The sequence below is a fragment of the Siphateles boraxobius genome, unplaced genomic scaffold (assembly GCF_051911475.1).
Source record: "Siphateles boraxobius isolate OS27281-9 unplaced genomic scaffold, OSU_SipBor_1 130, whole genome shotgun sequence".
NCBI classification, from domain to species: domain Eukaryota; kingdom Metazoa; phylum Chordata; class Actinopteri; order Cypriniformes; family Leuciscidae; genus Siphateles; species Siphateles boraxobius.
In genome coordinates this window covers 12,607,144-12,628,100 of record NW_027508734.1, presented here as the reverse complement: position 1 = coordinate 12,628,100, position 20,957 = coordinate 12,607,144, and the positions used below count along the sequence as shown (strand labels likewise).

Genomic DNA, 20,957 nt, shown 5'->3' with positions numbered 1-20,957 from the left:
CAGTTAACACACCTCCCAAGGCATTTGCCTTTAAGTGCAATACTCTGTTAAAGTGCAATATCCTACAACTCAGGTGATACTTATACTTCTATTTAGATTTATTTATTATAATATTCAAAACACTGTAAATATGTTCATAATCTGTAAATCTGGAAATGTCTATTCTGACTAAACCTAACTGTGATACTTTTATTCTCATATATTTATATTTTTATTCTTTAACCCTCAGAGACCGGCGTCATCGTCGACGACGCCACACGGCACCTCCGATAAATATTTATTTTATTCGACGAGAGATTTATCGATTTTCTTACCGTTTTTTTCCAACAGAAAGCTAACGAGCTAGGCATCACGGGGGTGTCTTTGGTGTCTTTCTAACCTTTACCGAAGGTTTTCTATCCAGACTGGAACTTGTGCATCCTTTTAGAGTTTTTCAGCAATAAATCCAAACGCTTTTATCCAAGTATGAGCCTCTTGATAAATATTCCGTCATTTTTGCCACTAGCTCGACGCTAGCTGCCATTTTGGATATCACGTGATGTTTTCACGTGATGGTTGTTGACCAATTACAGGCTGATCCGTCGTAAACATTGGTGTGCGTCATTACGCAATTTTTGATGCCATGCATGACTTTGAATTGAATAACACCAGACGGAAAATGTATTGTAAAAATACCCTTAGGTCTCTGAGGGTTAATCTTATAATTTGTAGTATTATGTTTCATGTTTCTTGTTGTATTTGTATAGTCCACTGGAAGCCTCAGCACCAAAACAAATTCCTTGTGTGTGCAAGCACACTTGGCAATAAAGCTCTTTCTGATTCTGAAATGAATAAAAGTTAATACGGCTTGCCATACAACGCCTCGTCCGTTTGGGGAGGTGCGCGCGCAGTCAGCGGAGACTCGCGCTCGTGCGGACGCGTCGAGTATAAACAAGGCTTTAATTATGCGCCCAACCCCCGTTAAAACCTCTGCCATGGGTGCAGTTATCGGTTGTTATGATCGAGAAAAATACAAATTGGCACGTATCCTATATAAATTGTATACAATATCCAAAACAAATATAAATTGTATACTGTAATACAATTAGAAGGTATACGACATTGTGGTCAAATACAAAATATTTTGCGTTATTATTATTTTTAACTCCAGTGGCGTATAATTTCAACCACCTTCCTCTCACGTGTAAGCCAGAACATGCACTTGAAACGTGCACTATAATAAAGGAGGCGGTGCTCCATGACATAACTGCTTTATTTAGCCAATGGGGCGCGTGATATGTAAATTAATTCTTCTAAAGCAGGAAGTGCGTTGCGCGTCTGTCTGTCTGTAGATGAGACGAGAAGGAAGAAAATGCTAGAAAGGGGACCGCGGATAATACAACGATAAGTAAACACACCGTGTCCCAAGGAAAGAGGACAAATCTACATTTGACCAATACAGAAAGGGAGCTTGATTGGGGAACGAGGTATGATGCGTTCATCTGCACTGAATACGATGCGTTTTATTCTACTTATGTAGGGGTGTCGTCTCGTTTTCCTGTGTACACTGCTCATCTAAACAACATTCTGCGGTTTTTAACATGTCTTTTAAAAAAAAAAAATCAGCCTAGTGTTTGTCCCCATTAGCTATGTCTTAAGCGGATGTTTGTATATATATGTCATATCATATAGACGTATCGTTAACGTAACGTTGTCCATCACACTAACATCATGGACCGATGATTCCTGTTTTACCCTTTTGACATCTGCAATGCCACTTGTTTTCCGTAGACATTCATATCCACACTGTATATACATATAATAATCACAGGCTATGTCAGTATGTGAGGTTGTTTTGAAGTAATGGCAGATGCAGGGCCTCATATTGCAGGATACACTTACAATCACCACACTGTCACGATCATCATAACACCATCATGTGTGTTTATCTGTTTGTATGCTTTAATACTACTCTGATAAATACTTTTTGATATTTAACACCTAGATCTTTTCAATGCCATTAATCAGTGCCTGTGGACAGCATGTTCAGTTTATTTATTTTTCTTTCTAAATTTAATATATGTATGTGTGTGTGGAAATGAAGTCTGGTTTATTACATTGATGACAATTAATCAGATTTTACCCCTCCATTCTTATTACTGTAATGCAACCATTAGGTTTTACGTTACTATTTCCACTATTTTTAATGATGATGTTCATTGTGCAATATGGTTGTTTTATTACTCCATTGCACTAAAATAGAGAAGTACAACAAATGCTATATGAATACTTTTAAATTGTGTGTATGCGCTGTATACAAACATTATTTCCACTGATATGTTATATAGTTTCCATCTATCTAAACATATTTCAAATATGAATTGTATGAACAATACAAAGCAAAGTTTTATGATGCTGACGTGTTTGAATGATATAATGACCTGTTAAATGTTACGTAATCATGTTCATTGATGTTATTAATGGAATTTAGTAAAACAAATTTGTAGAGTATATATTTTTATAAATTTATTTCTCTTCAAGGGGATGTTTGCCCTCACATAATTTTATAGGAGATTACACTCCAAATTTGGATTGTTTTGGATTATCTTTGATGAGTGATTGTTGCTGGCTGTATTTACTTTATAATGTAGCCTGCTATTGCATTCATTTTATTCATTCAGATTAATTTCACAACGCTCATCCTCATGGGTGGATACAAAAACAAATAAAGTCTTCCTCTTTTAATTGGGGGACAAAATTCACATGTAATGCATGTTAAGACCGTAATGCGCATTGTCTCAGGGAATCAAGTTGACAGGTGCATTTCCTCACAATTAAAAATTGAAGTCTTCCTGAGTTAGCAGGGCTAGATCAAGTACCCTGTGCCTTAAGATTATCTAATCGAAATCAAGAAATTCCCTGTAATTGAATTTAGCACTCAATTTACGTAATTACATAATTTACATTTAGTGTTCCACTAAAGAAATAAAATCATACGTTTGTAATGAGATGAGGGTGAGCACTGCCATTTTGGGTGAATTATTCCTTTAATATGCATACAGCTGTTAATTAAGGGATTAACATGGGCTTGGTACTTGTTGACACTGTTAGTCATCAACCTTATCTTATCTTATCGTTTCTAATGCGTGTCACTGTTCTTTCTTTTCCTTCTTCAAAGAATTGACCAGATCACTGTGACCTAAAATCCACGCCAATAATATCCTCGCAGTTCATCAGAGAATACGAAATCACATTCAAGGACCACATCTAACGTACAAAGTAAGTTACTCCATCAGTTTCTATTATCAACTAGCTATTGTTTGAATGGCTTTCACTTAAAGGCCCATTCACACCAGGACGATAACTATAAAGATAACAATAACGATGACTAAACAGTATTAGAGTCCACACCAACGCATGATATTGTTCTGTTTATTATAAGCAAGCACTGCAGATTTGTCATCTGCTGTTTTAAACGCCTGAGCTCTTTAACTCTTTCCCGAGGATGTGGTTAGGACTGTGCAAGGTTAAGGGGTGTTGATGGACTGGGTCTACGCCATCTGTGTTTTGATCATTGTACTGAATCTGATCCAGACATAGTCTTTGACAAAAACACAATTTTCTCAGCTTTTTTGCTCAAAGTTTTGCTTTTTTATGAAACTTATCCACGTACAAGTGTTGATTAAAAAAAAGAATACATGAAGCTAAGAAAAATAGACTTTTTTGTTTAAAAGCAGAGAATCTGATCTTTCTTTTGATATATTGCATGTTTAGATATTCATACAACAAACTATTCTGCGGGCCATGCAATTTTTATAAAAATGACCAAAAACGCTGGCGGTGGCTGGCAAGTTAATAATAAATAACAAATAATAAAAACCCTGGCGGGAAAAGAGTTAAAGTAGGATAGATTCTGATTGGCTGTCAATGAATTTTTATTGTTCATGAGCTGGAAAAAATCGTTCTGAAAGTGATTCCAATGATGCCGTTATAGTTGTGGTGTGGACTCTGCTATTTTTTATATTTAAAATGATATCTAGAACTGTATCATTATCGTTATAAGTATCACACACTCCATGATGGAACGATTGTTAACACGGCTGGTCTATGTGGTAACTATGTCGGGCGAGAAATCCAAACGTTCGCCTATCGTTCACTGACCTCAAATATGGCTAATGCCACTTTACATGTCCGCTCGTGCTAACCTTAATCTAGATAATGTGCACTATTATTATGCGCGTATCCAGGTGTTTGTGCCTGTGTGTTAGTATTTGTCAGTAATATTTCTCTGTAATGAAGCAATGTTAGCCTACATATAATATTCTTTCTCAGCCCTGACCTCCAGTATATTTAAGTAATTAAATTAATATCACAAAAGTGCAACTAATCGACTAATGGCTTTAACAACTACCTGTCGACAAGAAAAATCTTTGGTCGTGGGCAACTGTGTTGTTTTCCATTTGTCTGACTGCACATTGGAATATTTTAAACCAAATATAGATCCTCATATGTCTTGTGACCTCATAGATCATCCTTTATTCTTCAATGTATTGTAGTTTACACAAGCTTGGCATCAGTCATCTGTTATTGTTTATTTTCAGCGCAAATATGAACACTCACGAATCGGAGGTATACACGGTGGCACCGGAGATGCCCGCGATGTTTGACGGCATGAAGTTGGCGGCGGTGGCCACAGTTCTCTACGTCATCGTCCGGTGTCTAAACTTGAAAAGTCCCACAGCTCCACCAGACCTCACTTTCCAGGATACAACACTCAACCACTTCCTGCTCAAGTCCTGTCCTATCCTGACCAAAGAGTGAGTGTGACAGTTTAGATTATCATTTCACTGCAGTTACCGTGTCTACTGAGTGAGTAAACCACATCTCAGAATAGCTTAGAGGCTGTTCCTGCGCTGCTTTTAGCATGTGGTTGCTAAGACTAATGCGGTGCTCCTAGAATTGCTTACATAAATATACACTATCGGTCATAAGTTTGTGATCAGAACGATTATTTTTTGGAGAAATTAATACTTTTATTTAGCAAGAATGCATGTAATTGACCAGACGTGACAGTGGTGACATTTATAATTTTTGGTTTCCATTTCAAGTAAATGGTGTTCCAATGAACTTTCTATTCCTCAAATAATTTTTTTTAAATGTCACTATCAAAGTTTCCACAAAAATATTAAGCAGCACAACTGTTTTCAACATTGATAATAATAATTAATGTTTCTTGAGCAGCAAATCAGAATATTAGAATGATTTCTGAACAGTCATGTGACACTGAGACTGGAGTAAGGATGCTGAAAATTCAGTTTTGACATCACAGGAATAAATGAATAAATCTTTTAGATTATAATAATACTTCACATTATTACAGTTTTACTCTATTTTCGATCAAATAAAAGCAGCCTTGGTGAAGATAAGAGACTTCTGTTGACCCCAAACTGTCTAAATCCGGATCTATAATGTGCATTTCCAAAAATACCGTGGTGGTACCATGCTTTTGTACTTGGCACCATGGTAATTCCATATTTTTTAGACATGTATCTAGTATTCTTTGAATTAACTTGTAGAAACCATGGTATATGAATATTGTAAGCATTCAGTACCATGGTATTATTAGCAGATTCCATCAGTGTAGCTGTCTTCTTTATGGTGTTCATTTAATATTTTAAATTATCTTAGATATGTCTTTTATATTTTCAGTTTTCACTTTAATTTAGTCATTTTTGTTATTTTCTTTATATTTCTTTTTAGCTTTAATTGTATTTCAGTTTTCCCCCCGAATATTATTACTATTTTGAAAACTAAAATATATGTGACTAAAATATAATGACTAAAATATAGGCTTTTTCATGCTCAAATCCAACAACAACAGTTCATGTAAACAGTGAGGTGCAGCTTCAAGAATTTATTGTGAGCTGAAACAACATATGGTTATTATACTGTTTATTTGAGACCAAGACAAAGCATGCCTTTCCAATAACATCAGCAGAAATTTTTGTGTACCTGCACTGCTATTGTATAGTGTGTAATACACTTGACAGGGTGATTCATCAAGCCACTGTTAGTCTTGGCAATATTAATGTTTCAATTCCACGTGATGGTAATCGTGCATTTTCTTGTTGTAGCACAGAATCTGCAATTAAAATGAGAAACATGTCTTCTGGAGGCCATTTTGCACGAATTGACCTCCGAAGTTGTCTGTTGCACTGTGCGGGTGGGTGTTACTTTTGTAACCCAAAGTGACTCCCGGCTGGTTATGTAATCATTATTTTCCAGTACAGCTACTACACTAGGTGCCAAGAGATCAATCGACAAAAAGTACAGCCCATTGTCCGTACTTATCCTTATCTCTTCAGTGCCACAATTCACTTTTCCCGTGTTTGTTTGGCTAGAGGATTGTCTAGCGAAACGCCTTTTAAGAAAACAACGGCTTTAAACCATTCAGAGTTTGAAGATCCGTAGGTTGTTTTTTCAAGCATCGATAATAGTCGTGCATGCCTGTGATGTTGCATTGTGGGTCTGGACTTTGGAGCATTATTAGGCGTGTCAAGCCAACGCAGCCCTGCCGCTGCATGCTTCCTTGTTTTTTTATCTTTTATGCTTGCGGATGACTGCAGCTCAGTCAACAAAGAGAGGAATGGTTCAAGATGTAAAGGGTTTAAAAAAGCCTGTTTCTACACAGTTCTGTGGTTAGTTAAGTAACACTCAAGACTTGTTTGTCACCATTCTTGGTTATTTAAAGCGAGTATGCGTTTGTGTTGCCTATTTTATCTGCCCTAGGAACTTAACTCACCTCAAATGTCTTGTTTTTTTATGGTAAATCCCTCTGTACTGATCCTGTTGTCTTCTTATTTGACCGTGTCATAGTGAGCAGATTAAACCAGCCGGGCTTTCCCTCACATCTCATAACCGATATTTTAAGGAAATAACATATAATAGACACTGGTTATGTAGCTGCGCTTGAGGCTATCGTGAGAGCATCTTATGTAGTACTTCAGGTGGTGTGGAGTAGATTGCGGTGACAGTGAGATAGGAAAGATGTGGAAGGTGTTCTGTGTACTTTGTTTACTGCTGTTTTTAGCCTCACTTTGTGGGAATAAACGGGGTTTAAGTGGTCTGGATGCCTGTAGGTTGATTCATTCATTGTCAATGAGAGAGAGTCTTATGGAATGTTACAGCTCAAAACAGTGATGCTCTAGTTGCGTCTCCAAACAGTGATACTCTGAAATGTTGTCTCAAATGGTGATATTCCAGAAAGTGACATCTACAAACAGTAGCTAATATTATCCACTTTCAACAGCGTTTCTCAAAGACCTTTCAATTTTTGCCCCTTTTCTAAAGTTCAAGCTATTAATTAAAATTCATATGTCAGCCATTATACACAAATAAACATTTATGTCTTCAGTAATGATCCCTGCATTAGCTGCAATGTAAATTAATGTTAAATCACTTAATAATCATGTTAAAAATATTAGTAGTGCAGTAAAAAAATCTTTTAGTGCTTTTGAAAGAAGTCTCTTTCACCAAGGTTGCATTTATGATCACAAATACAGTAACAACAGTCAGTAATATTGTGAAATAGTATCACAGTTTGAAATAAGTTATTTTAATATTTACAAATATCATTTCTTTATGTGATGCAATGCTGAATTTTCAGCTTTACTACAGTCTTTATTGTCACATGATATTTTAGAAAAATCATTCTAAAATGCTGATTTGCCGCTCAAGACACATTTCTTACTTTTAATGTTGAAAACTGTGATCCATTTGTTTTTAAAGATTCTTTAATGAATAGAAAGTTCAAAAGAACATCATTTATTTGAGAGCTTTGTTAGATTTTAAAGGGTTTTACTGTCACTTGATGAATTTGATGTGTTCTTGCTGAGTAAAAGTATTAATTTCTTACTTACCACAAACTTTTGAACAATAGAGTATTATTTTATTTTGTTTTAGTTGTGTATGAGTTGAGATAATAGTAGTGGCGATTGCAAGTAACTATGCACTTCACAGAACTGACTCATAGTTTTGTTCTCTTATTATAATCACTATAAAATAAAGCTTTTTCAGTTGTCAGTGGAAAAACCTTTGTCTGTTTTGGGCCTCTGCCTTTTTATCACAGTAATTGTATAATTTCTTATATTTTTTTAAAGGCAAACAGCTGATAAAAATGCTTTTACTTCATCCTCCCTACACAAGTGTAATATCCATTGCCACTTCATGAGCACATTTCACCAAAAATCATGTTGTTCACAGAGAAATCCAGTTAATTAATTTAAGACGGTTACACAGACAACCTACGAGCTTAGCAAAGGGTCAGTGTGTTATTGGTTAAAGCCTAATTGGTGGGTGGGACTATTACATAACTGCAGCGTGCACCTCTGTGATGCCGCATGGTGACCTGTCCCAGCGCCTTCTGCTAGTATACAGACCCAGAAACACTGCAGAAATGTGGGCCGTTCTGTATGTTTCTGTATGTTTTCTTTTGATGAAACATGAACCTAGAAATACAATCTTAACCATTGATTTAACAGCAGTTTCTTTTGTTTTTCTAAATGACCTATGCCACACCTATTGCACATATTTTTGTTTTCGAATAATTCTCATCTATCTGAGCTGACTATAGGCCACCTTTTTTGAAGTTTTTAGTTGGGCACAAAGTGAAATCATGTACCTCTGTGTAAACCTGAGCTTTTGTTTCATGTTCTAGGTACATTCCTCCCCTGTTATGGGGTAAAAGCGGTCATCTGCAGACAGCCCTTTATGGAAAGTTGGGTCGGGTCAGTTCACCTCATCCGTTCGGCCTGCGCAAATATCTGCCTATGCAGGACGGGGCCACTGCAACGTTTGACCTCTTTGAACCCCTGTCGGATCATCAGTCCGGAGGTCAGTGTCATGTAGTCGGGTGCATTTAGTCTGTAACACTACTCTATGTGGAAACCTGATAAATAAAAGTCTAGCGCTCAGGTTCAAGGAGAAAGTATCACTTAAATTACATTTGAATAGTTTGCTTACTCACCGTTCTAAAAAGAGATATTAAATAAAGCAACAGTCATGTATAGATCAGTGTGAAATGTCATTTGCAACCATTTTACTTCTGTAATGTGATCTTTGTGAGGAAAACAGAATATTATTTAGAAAAATATCTATTTTTTAAAAAGTTATAAATCAATATTAACTATTTGAAATGGCAATTGCACAAAATAAGACCAGGATTTTTTTCTCAGACCGTAAATATGTTGATATTTAAGATTAATAATTAAATTAATAAAGTATATAATTAAAGGCACACTATGCAGGAATTCTGTTTTTGTCAAACAGCGACTCCTAGAGTCCTAGAATGTTGTTGTTGTGTGTGACGTAGTTGCCGTAAAGCAAGTCGTGATTCTCGCGAGATTTGTCGCGGGCGTTCCTCTCAAACTTGCATAGCCGGTTTTTCCAGCGACGACCCCCCCAAGCTTTACTACCAGGATGATTTGTCCTACTATGAGTTTATTTACCACCGAAATTACTTTGAAGCTGTTATATTAAGGTGCAATTGTTACATAGTGTGCTTTTAAATAAAACATCCATCTGTCCTATTGCATTATGTCAATGCATTAGAAAGTGGAGTTTATCCAGTTTTGTTGTTATACAAACAATGTATTTTGCACTTGTTTGCTTTGTGCCAACATTGTGACACATTACCTGGAAAAGAAAAGATAAACGCACTACATTTGCTTAGTAATGTTGATCAACTCAAGCATTTGTCTGCATACATTTGCATGTATTTTGTCTACACGTGTAGTTTCTTCCATAGCAAGCGCTCTTAATGTTTTGTGTTGGTTTCACAGAGGACGTCACCATGGTCATTTGTCCTGGCATTGGGAACCACAGTGAGAAGCACTATATCCGCACCTTTGTGGACCATTCGCAGAAACAGGGCTACCGATGTGCTGTGCTCAATCACCTCGGGGCCTTGCCGAACATTGAGCTCACGTCCCCTCGCATGTTCACCTACGGTACGAGACTTTTATGCATTATGATGAACAAATGTGTTTATCCAGGAAATGTTATATTTCTGTAGTGACACTTTGAATGAAGTAGGCACTTTTCAAGTTATTGAATAAATCTTGTTTGGTGCGCACCAGGGTCTGGAAGGCAGCGTTCACACATGTTCAAATGAACCGCACTAACAGAGCAATCGCACCAGGGTTCGTTTTAATCGAACCAAACATGCCAAGTTTGAACACACCCTTACAGTGTTTTAATTACAGTTAATGTAACCCCTCTGGTCCTATTTTCCCTGCTCCGAGTGAGACTCAATCAGCGTCTCCAGAGTTATATTTATAATGTTAATTAATGCTAACTGAGATTGTGAAGCTCAAAAAAGCGCATCCATCCATCATAAAATTAATCCATATTGCTCCAGGGGGTTAATAAAGGCTTTCTGAAGCGAAACAATGCATTTTTGTAGGAAAAATATCCATATTTACAACTTTTTAAACTAGAATGACTGGCTTCCGGTAACGGCCATACGCAAGTGTAGTTCCAGTGGAAGAGTGACCTCTGACCCAACGCATGACAAATGTGGAAGCACAGAGGATAGAGCAAAACAAAACACCGGTCATGAATTGGAAATCTTAAACAAGAATGTTTAAAGAGAAATGATGGAAGTGCTTGCGTTTGTTGCCTAGCCCTATTTGTTTGAACCCCTAGAGCTATCTACTCCTACATCCTACGTCATGCGTCGGGTCAGAGGTCACTCTTCCGCCGGAACTAGACTCTCGTACGGCCGTTCCCGGAAGCCGTATGGATTACTTTTATGATGGATGGATGTGCTTTTTTGGCTTCTAAAACCAAGGCACCATTCACTCCCTTTATAAAGCTTGGAAGTGCCAGGGTATTTTTTAATCTGACTCTAAAGTTTGGCTGAATAAGAAAGTAAAATATGGGATAATTAAAATTTTGGGGTGAACTAACCATTTAATGTTTTGTTATATATAGTGGCTAAGTATTTTTTTTTCTTTCCGTAGGTTGTACTTGGGAGTTCGCAGCAATGGTTGGGTTCATTAAAAAAACATATCCCCATACCAAACTTATTGTCGTGGGCTTCAGTCTAGGGGGAAATATCGTCTGCAAGTTCCTGGGAGAGAACCGTACCAACCAGGAGCGGGTTCTGTGCTGTGTTAGCGTGTGCCAGGGCTACAGTGCTTTAAGGTGAGCCGCTCGGTTCTCTCACAGAAGCTACATAATACCTGATGTCGCTTCAGAGGGGTGTGGAACGGGGATTTCATGAAGCCAGGGTTGGGCAAAATGCCCAGTTTAAAATTCTGCCAGCTTGCTTTGAGTATGAGTTAGACCATTTTACTACTGCTTTCAGTGGACGCCTACTGAACTCTAGATAAGAACTAACAGTGTGTGCATTGTACTTAGTTATTTAAAAGAGTCACAGATGGTCTCAGTATTGTGTCCACCTGTTTCCTCCGCTTGACATTTGCATATTGCATGAAACTCGTTTGTCTGTACATTTGTTTAACCATATCTCTGTTAGCCTGAATAGAGCCTCCCTAACGGCACTCTTCAAAAACTGAAGTGACAAAAACTGTGAATTTCCACGGCATGTTTGCATCCTCCAAAAGGAAGTCAAATGTACTAAGCACCCTTTATTTCAACATTAAATGAGATGACAAGAATCGTCTGGCCACAAAAGTTATATGCAATTCAAAAGATTGCAGTCAGTTAGATTTTGTTGTTGTTGAAAGAAATTAATACTTTTATTCACCAAGGACACATTAAATGAATCAAAAGTTAAATTTAAAAAGATTTTCATTTCAAATAAATGCAGTTCTTTCAACTTGCACAGAAATTTGAAGCAGAAACCGTTTTCAACTTTGACAATCATAAGGAATGTTTCTTGAGCAGCAAGTCACCATATTAGAATGTTTTCTGAAGGATCATGTGACACTGAAGACTGGTGTAATGATGCTGAAAATAAAGTATTTACAGTATTATTTAATTATAGAGTTAAAATTTGCATGATATGTAAATCTAGTTTGATATTTTGGATATTTCGAGCTACAAAAAAGTAATTGTATACTTGTACCCACTGGCTATAAAGATGTCAGTGTTGACATGTCAACACTAGAGAGCACCATAGCAACTGGTCTAACAGCCAAACAGTGCACATCACTGTCGGAGAATAAGCTTGTGATGTCCGTTGCGCTGAGCAGAAGCAGCTCTGGAATGCTGTGGGTGTGTTTGGACTTCACTGAATCTGAAGCCACACCTTTGCTGTCTGTTCTGTTTGTCAGCAGCTCTGCTGGGTTTTTCTACGGCATGTCCACACATTTGGCACTGCCAAACAGTCTAGCTCTGCCTTCAGACCGGATTACTGAATCTATAAAGCCCCTGCTAATCTGCTCTCCCCGATTATCTGCCGGATTATTATATTCAAGATCCTTTTTAATGCACCTTATGATTTTAGATGGAATTGATATTGAAGGACTCATGCATATCATAGTTGTTTGTTTCTAGGTCCACTTTATCAGCATTATGATATGTATACATATACACACACACATATACATATTACACACATTCACAAACACTGCTGTTCAAAAAGGTTTGGGATAAGTAAGTTTTTTTTTATGTTTTTAAAAGTGGTCTCATATATTAATATACACACATCTTTTTTTTTGCTTCATTTAATTGTAATTTAGTGTTTTTAGGCATCATAACATTTAAAAGTATGAAAGAAATACACTTTTTTTTAATTTGCTTTGAAAACTTGTGTTGTGTGTTTGTGTTTTACTTCAGAGCTCAGGAGACGTTTCTGCAGTGGGACCAGTGTCGTCGATTCTATAACTTCCTCATGGCCGACAACATGAAGAAGATCATTTTGTCCCACAGGTACTGTTCATCTTGTCTTCACCAATGAAACTTAACAGATGTCACTGTGAGCAGTGTTAAGCGGCCAGCTGTGATATTCACTCTTCTCCTGAAACTGTTATGAGCTCACATGTTCTTTTGCAATCAAGACATTAGGAGACCTCAGAATAACTTACAGTAATGCTGTCTCTGATGATACAAAAACAAGATAAATTTACTACCTGAGTGGTAAGAGTATACAAATCTAACCAGTGAGTTAGAGTCATTTGAACAGAGTCAGGAAAGCGTTTCTTTTTGTGGTTCAACAGGAGCGTCTTGTTCGGTGTGGGCTCCACTAAAATGGTGGATGCAGATCTGAGCCGGCTCTATACTGCCACATCACTCATGCAGATCGATGACAACATCATGAGGTGAGTGCAGGGAAATTATTAGATGTAATTTTCTAACGGTCTTGTGAAACCGAGACGAGAGACATTTTGAGACTCGAGAATTGTGATAGACCACACACTGACAAATAGTATGTAGTATTTTTAGGGCTTATTATAAGTCCCGTTAGCTGAAATTGAATCTTCTCTCCGGATTGTCAAAGAATGTTCTGTGCTGTTATTTATAGAATACCATGTTTACCATAGCTATTGTTACCGCAATAAAATTGCTGTTAGCAATGCATTTATTTACAGGATCTAGTTTAACACTTTCCCTGCCAGCGTTTTTTTTTTTTATTTAAGTTGCCAGCCATCGCAAGCGTTTTTGATAATGTTCACACAACTTTCATGGCCCACAGAATGTTTTGTTGTATGAATATCTGAACATGCAATATATCAAAAGAAAGAACAGAGTCTCTGCTTTAAAAATCATGCATTCTTTTTTTATCAACACGTGAATGTGGATCGGTTTCATTAAAAAATGCAACATATCTGCACAAGCAATGCTTTTATCACTTGTTTCTCCTTCTTCGCCTGTGTTTTGATCCTGAGATTCTGTATTCTTTCAGAATATGTGTAATAGCGCCCCCTACCTTATAACGGTGAAAACGCGGAAAGCCGCGGGAAATTCCGTCAATCACGGGGGATGAATTTATATTAAATTTGACACACAAATGTTTTAACATTTGTAAACATAAAATGTACTCTGAACATTAATTAAAAATGAACAGTAGTATATTTATAAATGAACCTAGAATAATAAATGATATAAAAAAATGTATATTATTAGTTCTTCATATCTAATGCTAATGTATAACTAATGTTAATGTATTAAATTTTCTAAATATAGTTTCAGTACAAAAGTTTCCATATGCTGTATATTAGTTGGAATACTAATATACTACTAGTATATTAGTATACTATTCCTAGTATAGAAAGATGTCAATTTGTTTTTTAGAAAATTCCATGGTCACAACTCTCTGAAGGAATACTACGAGAAGGAGAGCTGTGTTCATTACATTCATAATGTGAGTAAAAGGATAATGGAATTTAGTGAATCATTTTAGAGAGTCTAAGGAAATGTGAGTTGGCTTCCTGTTTGTGACTAGTTTTTCTTGCTGTGTTGCAGATAAACGTGCCTCTGCTGCTGGTGAACTCGGCTGATGATCCGCTTGTGCACAACACGTTGCTCACCATTCCTCGCACACTTGCAGGTACAGCACTGCACACCAAACTATCAAGTCTGAAAAGAACGACATGGGGAAAACCAAAGAGTGTAGTTTGAAATATACAAAAGACTAGTCATTCATTTTATCCTCAACTCAATTTTTCACATTTAAATTGATAGTCACGGTTATTTTGCTCAAAATTATAATCGCAATGATTGTTGTTATTTGAGAAATTTATTTTTTACGTTTCATCAGAATTATTTCCCTTTTATCTATAAGCACACATCCTGTTACGCAGCACCTTTGAGCTTTCGCAAGAACCATTCTCTAATGCGTCAAGCAGGTTCGGCTGAGTTTCTGTTTTTGTTTGATGGTCAATGTTTAAATGTGAATAAAAGCCTAAATTCAATCTTTTCATCATGTGATCGTGTCTCTTCAGAATATTTGGACTAAACTGCTCAATTCATATGGATTAGCTTTAGGATCTCTTTATGTCAAAGTGGTAGTTGCGTAGCTGTCTGTGGAAGGACCGAAAGCTCATATTTTGATTTCATCAAAAATATCTTCATTTGTGTTCTGAAGATGAACGAAAGTTTTACAGGTTAGGAGCGAACTGAGGTTGAGTAATTGAAAGATTTTTCATTTTTGGGTGAACTATCCCTTTAAATGATTCAATAGTGAATTATTAATTATTGAATGCACTTTGAAATATTGAAAGTGATGCATGCCTTAAACACACCTCCTAATTCCCTTTTTTTTTACCCTTTTTTTGAAGTGCTGTATTTTTCTTTTAGTCATTTCTGCCCACTACTTCAACATGCCTACTATTTCCACAGTGATCTTTTATTAGATTATGACCTCAATGCCAAAAACACCCATAATTACTACAGAGCCCCACATGAATGCATGTGACTCATGAGATATCTACTTGTTTAAACATACTCATATAAATATCGTGTCATAAGGCAAACTATGACAAACTCTGGTCAAAATTGCTAAGTGGCGGTGTGACAGGAAGTCAGTGGAATGCTATGCGTTTTATTGTGTGTGACACAGCTAAGTATTGTTGACTGTTACCGTGATATAATATTACTCATGTCGTTATAAGATTTTCACCAGACCGCCTACAATAGATGCTATTCTCTGTATTTGAGTTGTTGCAATTCTGAGATTCGTTGGTTCATTTTCACCTTCCAGAAAAGAAAGAAAACGTGATCTTCGCACTGACTCTGCACGGGGGACACCTGGGCTTCTTCGAGGGCGCTGTGCTGTTACCTCAGCCCCTCACCTGGATGGACAAGGTCATTGTCGGCTACGTTAATGCCATCTGCCAGTGGGAGAAACAGAAACCACCGTGCCTAAGTCAAGGCGCCCATTCCAGCGAAACCAAATGCCGAGACAGTAAATCTTAACCGACCCCGCCTCCGTTGCACCTCCAATGAGACATTTTCACCGCGCACACGAGGGATCGGACAACTATTTTCAAGCGTTCACTGTCAGTTGGGAATATGTGTTTCTCTTTTGTATCACGGTTTATCAGCGACATGAATCGTAATGTCTTTTCAAAGGAGAAAACGGAAAAGCCACTCGATGACCAAAAACAATCAAATAACCGGTGTAGCGCGAGCACCTTTTTATATTTACTGTAGTTTGTATATCTTGCCCTCGAATTAGGACACTAAAAGCTGATTAGTTTATCACTGCTAAATAGAGCTGAGTGAATCTCGCAAAAACCATCCAAACCCATCCAAAGGGTTGGGGGAGTCATATTTTGAATAATATTAATAATCAATATTTTGCATAAGCAGAAAGACTATTAAAATTAAAAATGTCAGCACATCCCCCTCACTTTTGTTCATTTCTTTTGGTCTCTTTAATTCTTCTCAATGGTGATTCACTATACTCAAAGTTACTGTAATACACTAGTTTAAATCAGCATAAACTAAAGGCAGTGCAACAAATAATACTGTAATTATAATTCAAGTAATACATGATAATAAAGAGAATGAGATTTTATTTCAAGGTAATGATAATTGCATGGCACAATGCAAAAATGTAATGGCCCTTAAAAATCTCTTATAGCTAAATAATTCATTCCTTCCGTTTGTTTTTGGATGGGAATACTACCTACATGTTTTTGACCACTTTTGTAAGATTCACCCAGCCAGCCATCTTATTAAACAGACCCGGCGAACTTCACTATACGTAACACGTGAGTTTATGGGAAGTGAGTGTTAAGCAGGCACTGTGTGCTTCTGGATACGACCGGCACACCGTTTGAGTGCATATTAACATTTGATATCAAGTAGCTATCTTCGGTTTTTGTTCTGGTAACTGTTTAAGTGCAGGCTAGCATTCACGTCGCTCATATTTTAAAACGAACTACCTTTTCATGTACACCAGGGTATGATGAGAAACTCCATTAAGCGTGAATCTATACCAGTCCTTGTTGGTTGAATCCAAGTCACATTCCTAGTCGGATCAGTTTTTGTTTAGCACTTTTATATAATGTTTGCCATATGATCCGTTATGTTGTCATAAAGAGCCTAGAGAGACTAGCCGACCATGTTAAAACTAGAGATTAAAAATGAAAACAAGAGGGAGAGAGAAAACCTTGAATAAATTCCTGGATGATTCCTCCTGATCACAAGCCTACTATGATACCACAAGCACTAAGTCCCAGTTGTAGATGGCAAATCCCATTGCGTTCAGATCCTGCTGGAGAACAGCAGACACTGTTGCTGCAGTATTGACTCGTGTTTGTGGAGAGCCATTGAAGTTGGTAGAACTAGATTGTGTAATGTGTTGATTTGGGACCCAGTGGGAGACATCAGTGCATTGCTAGGTGCATGTCTGTGAAAACTGGTTACTTAAAAGGATTTGTGTTATTGTATTGGTTTAAGTTTTTTTTTTCTTTATCTTGTTCACTTTCATTTCGCTGTTTTGTGCAATTACTTGATACAATTATTTGTGTTTCTTTACTCTTGGTATCAAGACTGTCTGAAATTGTCGGAACTAATCTTTTTTTTTTGTTTGTTACCCACTTGAATAATCAAATGCTGAGGGGAAAATATATATGTTTAAAATTTCAAGGGAACATTCAAAGTGTTGTTTCCAAAGGCCTGTGCGGATTCTCCAGACTCTAAAACCTTTAACACAGCGGTTTAGTGCAGATAGACTTCATTTTTTTTTAGGGAAGTCATATAAATGTGAATTTCACAAAATGCCCAGGTCATATTTCACCCCACAATAAAAAAAGAAAGAAAGAAGAAATTTTAAAATATACATGCATTTAAATATATAATTTATAATTATATCATATAATTTAAATATATATTTCTACATACAGTTAAAATTATACATATATTTTTACATTATCTTCATGGCAATTATGCAGTTTCCTTAATTTTTCTCAATATTCCACCAATAATTTTTGTAACTTATTGTAACAGTATTTTTCTTACAATGAAAACAATATTGTTACAAGCAACACACACACACGACACAAATTGAGAGTTAAAGGTGAAATTTTCATTACAGTTTTTGATTTTGGGATGAAATATTATTTGGCCATTTCTTAACAGGTTTTGTGAGATTACAGGATCTTTATTGATTATCATCATGCTGCAGCTCTGAAAGAAAATTATGAATCTTGCACAGAAAACTATTTGCGTTTCCAAGGGAGAAAATGGAAAAGCCATTCGATGACCAAAAAACAATCAAATAGCCTGTGTAGTGTTAAGTATAATGTTTAGTTGACAGTTAAGATTTGACACCGATTGATGGAAAACCTCAGTCATATGTTGTGAAAAATTAGCATTTCTTATCATGCGTATATGCCTTCATTATTAATGTTTAGCTGTCAATAGTGATGCATCTTCTTAAAGGAGAAGGTGCCAAAAGCACTTTTTAGTGTTATATGTGTCAAAAGACAAGGCTGTTTTTTTAGCAAATAAGTTGAACGACGCCTCCTATGGGTTATCGGGTGTAAAAGCACTGAGGGGAATGTGCAGTTTCACAGAGAATCCCATCCGGATATTTAGTATTAACTGGTTTAGAGAGAGCGTTTAACCCCCCCCCAACCCCCCAATCCCCCCCCCCCCCCCCCGTTAGGTCTTGTTGTGTGAATTTGTTCTTGTCTTATTTCTTGAACCTTTGGAAAACAGCAAAATGGTGTTGTAAGTCTAAAAAGCTCCCGATTGGGTGTCAGTGTTCGGCTGTTTCCAGTGATTGGATCTATTTGGCCTTTTACACCAGCGCAAATTCAATCTCTGCTGTAACTCGATCCAGTTTGCCTTTCAGAATGTCTCTCACTTACGTTTTGCACAAAAAAAAAAAACACATGCTTATGTTGTACATCCTCTGCAAATGTTAACCAAATTTGTATTTTACATTAATTTCAATGTTGTTATTTTTATGTTGTTATTCTTTTATGTACAAAAGTATGATTGTAAATGTGTACGTTAATGTTTGCATCATATCACCATGTCTGCTTATGAAAACTACCAACAAACTTGCATTGGCTGGTAAAAAAATATAAATGTTTAGTTGAAATATATTGATTGTTTATGGAAACCAAGGAACATTAATTTGTTTGATGATCAGCAATAACACTCTGAATTATTTTCTCTTTTTCTCCACGCCAAACCGAGATCATTAGCTATTGTGTCAAATGGAGTTTAGAGAAAATGTATTCATGCTGCAGGCACAAATAGGAATTATAAAAATAAAGTGAAAGGCCATATATATAAAAATATTTGTCTATTTGCAGAATATAGAGAAGAGTATTCAAACTTTCAGATTGACAATGCCCCTGTAATCTCATTTGTAAGGGATTATTTTACCGGAAAGCACTAAATTTTCCTATTTTGACCCAGATTCTCATTACAGCTTCTTGCGTTTGATGGCTGGTTTTTGAATGTGTCATTTTCATGATCTCAAAACCCCATGCAGCATAATATCTCAATCACTGGTGTGTTTTTGATTTGGAAAAAAAATGGTGTGTGATTGAATAATTTATTATTACAAGAATGGTTATTGTGTTCCAGAAATAAATTATTTTCTTGTTTAAAAAACAGAGTTGCTGTTACATAATTTTTCTCCGGCAGATATTTATCTTTATTTTCGTGTAATGGAAATCATAATCATTTTATTTTTTTCACCTTTTAAATATTTCTATCAAATCTTTCAGATAAACCCATTTTTAAAATACATATTATGTGTATACATATATATATATATACAGTATATGTATATATATATATATATAGCCTATATACATACATACATACAATAAAAGATAAATTCTATATATCATTCAAAAGTTTTTTTAATGTTATTAAAAGAAGTGTATTATGTTCATCAAGGCTGTATTTATTTGATTTATTATTACAAATTAAAGGAACTGTTTTTTATTTAAAAATATTTTTACTTTTTTTAAAAATGTATTCCTTTGATGTAAAGCTGAATATTCAGCAGCATTACTCCAGTCTTCAGTGTCACATGATCCACCAGAAATCATTCTAATATGCTGATTTTGCTCTAGAAACATTTATTATTATTATCAATGTTGAAAACATTTTGCTTCTTATTTTTGTGGAAACCATGATACATTTTTAAGCATTTTATGACATTATGAATGTGACTCTTTTGAATCAATTTAATGGATTTAACCTTGCTGTATTTAAAAAAAAAAAAAAAAATATATATATATATATATATATATATATATATATATATATAGCTGACCCCAAATTATACCCCTATTATACTATTAGTTTACATGTGCAAAATGTAGAAATTGTCATTTTGCCCATTTTATTGAAAATATTTTATTTATATTTGAAAATGTCAATTACACTTGACAGGCTAAAGCTCTGGGTCTAGAAGAACCAACATGAGGGTTAAAAATCGACAAACACAACATTATATACTTGATACAACCCATTCAGTGTAAAACAAAGCAACAACTGTATTTATTGGACAAGACTAGTATTTGACTCTCTAATTATTACACTTATTTTTAAAACACAACCAGTACAAAACTTTCTTTTGATCAGCTTCAGGCCACTGTTTTCAAGGCAAATTATACATTTCAATGAAGTTTTTTTTTGTTTTTGTTTAAAACAAATGTCAAATAAATTGACCATTTCAGGTATGGGGCAGTGAGATGTGTAATATTTCATCTCTACAGTACTGTACATCTGTCAACAGGAACAGCTTCTTATACTTTTATTGTAATACTGTAAAAGTGGTTAAACTATACATGTAATAATTTCCTATATACACTCTTAGAAAAAAGGTTATTTGGGTTAATATATATGGTATATAACTCTAGGGTGCTTGACCAAAAAGATTCTATATAAAGAAAATGTCGAATGATTGCCTGTTACTTTCATGTTTAATAGGTTATTTCAATTATTTCTATTGATAATGTATGTTTACAAGATGCTTAATTCATAAAATGTAATTAGAAAAAAAATCCATAAAAAGGTTCCATGAAGCGCCT

General features: G+C 35.8%; 1 protein-coding gene across 1 annotated transcript; it reads left to right on the top strand.

Annotated features, from left to right (window-relative positions):
* The first annotated feature begins 1,271 nt into the window (after positions 1-1,271).
* Positions 1,272-17,722, top strand: abhd2a (abhydrolase domain containing 2, acylglycerol lipase a). Its single transcript, XM_077227929.1, has 11 exons — positions 1,272-1,466; positions 3,158-3,258; positions 4,581-4,796; positions 8,696-8,871; positions 9,819-9,986; positions 11,001-11,184; positions 12,784-12,876; positions 13,164-13,265; positions 14,239-14,308; positions 14,410-14,494; positions 15,647-17,722. The coding sequence occupies exons 3-11, from the start codon at positions 4,588-4,590 to the stop codon at positions 15,859-15,861; spliced, it is 1,302 nt and encodes a 433-aa protein (XP_077084044.1). The 5' UTR covers positions 1,272-1,466; positions 3,158-3,258; positions 4,581-4,587; the 3' UTR covers positions 15,862-17,722.
* The last annotated feature ends 3,235 nt before the right edge of the window (positions 17,723-20,957 follow it).